The sequence below is a fragment of the Papaver somniferum genome, chromosome 3 (assembly GCF_003573695.1).
Source record: "Papaver somniferum cultivar HN1 chromosome 3, ASM357369v1, whole genome shotgun sequence".
In the NCBI taxonomy this organism is placed as follows: domain Eukaryota; kingdom Viridiplantae; phylum Streptophyta; class Magnoliopsida; order Ranunculales; family Papaveraceae; genus Papaver; species Papaver somniferum.
In genome coordinates, this window is record NC_039360.1 from 200324772 (window position 1) to 200330244 (window position 5473).

At 35.0% G+C, this 5473-nt stretch overlaps 1 protein-coding gene across 1 annotated transcript; it reads right to left on the reverse strand.

The window, feature by feature from the left end:
• Positions 1 to 1018: 1018 nt before the first annotated feature.
• Positions 1019 to 4693, reverse strand: LOC113358413 (ORM1-like protein 3). Its single transcript, XM_026601976.1, has 3 exons — positions 4375 to 4693; positions 2967 to 3115; positions 1019 to 1376 (listed from the first exon to the last, which is right to left on the reverse strand). Exons 1-3 carry the CDS (start codon positions 4558 to 4560, stop codon positions 1238 to 1240), a joined length of 474 nt encoding a protein of 157 aa, XP_026457761.1. The 5' UTR covers positions 4561 to 4693; the 3' UTR covers positions 1019 to 1237.
• Between the last annotated feature and the right edge of the window lie 780 nt (positions 4694 to 5473).

Below are 5473 nucleotides of genomic sequence, written 5' to 3' on the forward strand. Positions count from 1 at the left end.
TTAAAAAATGGGGAGGGTAATCTAGTTAATTTACACCCCTTATAGGATATCCCCTAACCAACTAAAAAGACATTACTATCACACTACCGCCCCTCTAATAAACCATGCCGCCCCTATAACATTTTACTACTTAAAAGCAAGATATTATTAACATGCGGTTTTAACTGTTAAATGATGTCAGTGGGAGAAAATAATGACTTAAAAGATCCCAATTGTATATAGAAAGGGCAGCAGCGAAATGCGAAAATCTTGGTTCTTGATTGATGTCAAGTTATGATGAAGTTGTTTTAGCTAGTTTAGGTTTTTGTTCGTACACTGTACACAAAGCGGAAGGAACACCATTTTCTCCAAACCTTGATTTCATGTTTGCTCCTACAATTTTTATTTCATTTTTTTTAAACCCCATGCTTAGGATCCTAGCCCCACTACCAGATTGACTTACACGGTTCCAACTTTGAGGTGGTGGGATAAACAACAGATGGGTGGAATCAAGTAAATGTCTTGGTGAGTAACAAGAGCTAATTGGTCCTAATATCATATCCGTGGCAACAATACCTGGGATATTTGTCTAATTTGGAGATAGCTGGCATCATTTCTTATATATTCAACATATAAGAAATGATGCCTACTTCAACAAGACTAGCACATGCAATTAAGCTATTTCCTACAAAAGCACAACCAACGCAGGTACGTCAAAAATAGACTGGTCATAGATGCTGCACACAGCACTTAATGCTTTCACCACTTTGCAATGATTTATGTGCGACCCAGCTCTTATACTTTGGCAAGGATAATTTATAACATGTCATCTTCGTCACCATAATTCAGGTAGTTTCCCTCGGAAACCCAGGTTTGATTTTGGAATGTAAAGAGTTTTGCCCAGAGTCTACTCATTTAACTACATGTAACGGGTAGTTCACAAGAGTTGGATTCGACTTTGCATGCTATGGACTTAAAAGATAAGAGTCAAACTCCTTACTTAAGGAAAGGATCTGAACATTACAAAAGAGAGATGAACTGATGGAATATGTTTAGTCGCCAATACTGGTTATTATAACAAAAATAGTTTGTAATACTAGGAATAGATGGAGAATTGAGTTCATTTAAAAGCACTAAAGTAGTAAGTACCATTTTTCCGGTTCTGTACAAGTGATGGATGTAGTCCATTAACAAAAAAAAAAAAAAAAAAAAGATCAAAGGGCTTTTACACAAGTGAAACCAAAGTGTCTACGCGTACTTACTTTTCTCCATTGATTCCAAAAATACGGACCTTGTGCATGTTTGGAAACTTGGCAACCACCAAAACAAAGACAGCAAGCGTGTTGAGAAAGAGTATTGGTTGTTGGTAGTCGGTTGTGTGCGAGGCAATAAGGTACCTACAAAAGAAATGTTGCATGTCATACATATGTCAAGTTAACAAGGTAACTAGGGATGGACTTTTTCGTACATGGATGATGCTCCCAACTAGTCGGCTCCTATAGTCTGATCCAATGAATAACAACATATGGAGACAATATCGACCCACGAGTATTATGTACAAAAAAGTAGGACTTGAAATCAAATGCAACAATGACTAGGCCGACAAGGTAATTTTCATAAAAAAAAAAAAGGAGAAAGACATCACTATCAGATCTAACGGAATCCAAAACAGATGATGCATTTTTAAAAGGTGGTGATAAGCTACTACGGATCACGAAATAACCATCATCTATCAACCAGAATTAAAAGATCCACACCAAGTCAAGTCTATCCGGACCATCTCATGAATAGAAGCATGCATAAAAATCAAGAGGAACTTCTAAAATAAGGAAGACAATAATGTTGGTAAAATCTGCAACTTGCCCTGCCTAAAATGTTTAGATTAAGATGCTTCTTCAAATAATGGTTAAAACATCTTCACATAGTTGGGTCATTTCTTTCTTCAAGATGTTTCAAGAATATAAAGTCATCAAAATTTTAACCTTAGGTGAGTTGAATAGAGGTACAAGACCACATTAATCTCTAATATATTTTTGTTCCGTGAGCCTAAATGGTTTAACACCTAATATTCTAGATGTTACAGAATGCAACTAGTCCTGGAAAATTGTTGTAGGAATAAATATTTGATCAACAAACGGTTGAAGCCTTCTGAAATTGTCCTAAACATCTCAAACTTAAATGTTTCAACAAACTTTTCATTGATTACTTGGTGAACCCATATTCCAACACAACCTCAGGAAACTAATTTATATACTGCAAGACAATGAAATCACAAAATCTATCATCCTCATATCAGCCTGAATCCAAGTTCAGGTCCCCATTGAGCTCTGATTGATTACTTATCCATGTTAGGGTTTTTTAAACCTAAGTTACCCTATCAGTGATTAACTTCACAGGGTACATCTCAAAAGAACAACAGAGTGGCAAACCCAAGAGCTAAATTTGTTATTTTAAATCCAGTGATTAACTTCACAGACTACATGTCAAACCCAAGAGCTAAATTTGTTATTTCAAATGCAGTTTCATCAAGGATTCAAACCAAAACAAAGCCAAATGAATAGAACAACGAAGTGGCAAATGAACCACAGGAATTAAGCTTTTATCTGCAAGTGCAATAAGCAATTAGCCAACCAACTCTCTTGAAATTAAAGAGTGGGCCCAAATGACACCCACAATGAAGTGATAGAAGAAAGAAAAGGTTTACATCCTAAAAGGTAAAGCGGGATGCGGTTAGGAATCATACGCGGATAGGTGCAACAAAGACATGCTTGTCTACTGCATTAATCCAGATGACAATAATATAAAACACTCATAATAGGCCAAGGTGCACTCAAGAGCATATACAATCAGATAAAATCCTTGCACCCAAATTGGAAAATGGAAACCCCTAGAGCATGTTAAGGCCATGATCCCACTACAACTACCTTCAATAAAATTAATGGGCTTCCTTAACTAAAAAGACAATCATTGAACAGATATTTACTTACAATACAACAGGCACAACGGTCAAAAACTTTCTGTTGCGAGTAAGCTGCTTTCCATTATCGATCTGTTCCCACCAAGTCAATCCATTATAGATGCCCTGGTCTTCAGAGAATGGAGTTCCTTTCATCCAGTGAAAGAAGTGATACGTGATCTGAAAGAAGAGCAAGATGACATCATTTACAGCAACTACAGATGGAAGGTGTATGACAACAAATATCTCCAGCTTTTTTAACTAGAATAGAACATTACACTCAGAAACTAGGTTTATTGTGGACCTAAAAGCATCAACTGTCAGTTAGAGATTAGGGTGATCCAAAAATGAGTAAAAAAAAAACAAAGATAAATTATGTAAGTCTGCACTGCTCATTTGACTGAACTTTTTGGAGCAGAAGGAACCAAAAACATGATAAACTGCACCGAGTAAGTTCAGGTCAACAACTTTATGTAGCATAAGAATCAATGTTATGTTTGACGAAACATGAAATAGCCAGAACCCAGAAACATTCAAACATTATATCATGTTTCTGAAACTCAAGCATATAAGGCCGATATAAAAGAATCTCCACTAAAAATTTAAACTAAGGCTAGAAAATCTACGGAAATCAGCCTTTGGGAGTAGGAAGAGACCAAGAAGCAGTGGAGCACGCAGTTTCGTTACAGAAAGTAAATCATATATCAGAAACTCACATTAGGACTTCGATTCATCATTCCAGGCAAAGTCAACTCAGTTGAATTATATTTGCTCAAAAACATAACCTACAAGAGATAACAATTATCTTTTTCTTTACTTTCATTGTTTTTTGTTGCTCCTTGGTAAGTAAAATAAACTTATCTTATACAAACAGGAGCGCAACACTGTGGGAACTAAGTTGAACCTGTTTAGGATTCTACTAGAGAAATTAAGAGGGTGTCAAGGAGGAGACACCACCCGAAAGTCTTAAGAATTTTACACATCTATCTATTTGAACAAAGTTCTGGGAAAATCAAGGGAAGTGAAATCTCCTGCTGCTACACCAATGCATTTCACTTGAGTGAAATTAGATTTTAGTAAACCCTTCATTAATTATTATCTTTAGTTAAGTAGCTCAAATAATTTTATTTCAGAAATTTATCTAAGATACAAAATCACAAATTTATGCGTTTTCTTAAGAAACTGAACAAATTCAGATACTAGAATGTTCAAACAAAATTTAGCTAGCCCTTACCGTTAGGTCTACCTAATTCCTTAAAGAAAATTAACAAACATGCAACCAAATAAATCTATCATCAAATTATAACAAATCGGAAAACATATCAAACCATAGAACTAATCAAAACTCCATGACTTAAACAAATTGAAATCGAGAAATAACCCTTAACCGGACAAAATCAAAAGACAGTGAAAATTGAGGATTGGAAGAAGGTACTTACAACAAAATGAGAGAGATTTACGATAGTCCAAGCCGTACCAGGATTACAACCAAAAAGAGATAAAACCATAAGCCATGAGAAGAAGAGGATTAAGATGTAAGTTGTCCATACACCTGGATATAGAAACCACTCTGTATTTTTATTCAGATCTGGTGGATGTACTGCTTGTACATACAATTTCGCCATTATTCGTTTCTTCTTTCAACACAAAGTTTGATTCACCAATAAAATGAAGTTGCAGAGGTAGGGGGAGAGAGAGAGAAAGTGGTGTTGGGTCTTGTTTCTTGGTATTATAATATATTAATAAGATTATACTGTTGATGAGAATGAGAATGAGAATGAGAAAGAGAATGTAACCCGTTACAGGGCGGCATAGTTTATTAGAAGGGCCGCATTCTAATAGGATAAAAATGGTCATTACATGATCATTCAAGATGTCTTTTATAAAAAAAAAGTTATTGGAAATGAAGAATTAACCCTCATAATTGATAATCTAGTTTAGTGATGATAATGAAGTTTCATGTTGATGATTGATTTCATTTATATTTACTCAAAATCAGATTTTTAGAGTTAAAAAAAAAAGTTTAGAGGAGAAGGTCCATCTCAATCAATTGAAGAAATTAACCAACAAAATGAAGAACCAGGATCTGAAAATGATTGGGTATACTTCTAAATTAGTCCCAATTAGCTTTTTGTTGCTCAAAGTTATCTAAAGTACGTAAAAAATTCATTTTTTTTACATTTTCAGGGCTAATTACGGTTGGAATTGTGCTCATAACTAACCATAAATCGAAGTTATGGTTCGTAAAAGATGAACTACCAACCGTAACTGGTTAAATTTGAAGAAAACCCAATCGTAAAACCAGTTACGGTTGGTAACTAAATGCTTGATACCAACCGTAACTCAGTTATGATTGGTAACCAAATGCTCGATACCAACCGTAACTGAGTTACGGTTCGTAACCAAATGTCAGTTACGGTTCGTAAACTAAAATGATTACCAGCCGTAACTGAAGAAAATTCTCAGATATAAGAATATACGGTTGGTAATTGAACTATTACCAACCGTAACAACATCAAAATATCCAGTTACAGTTCG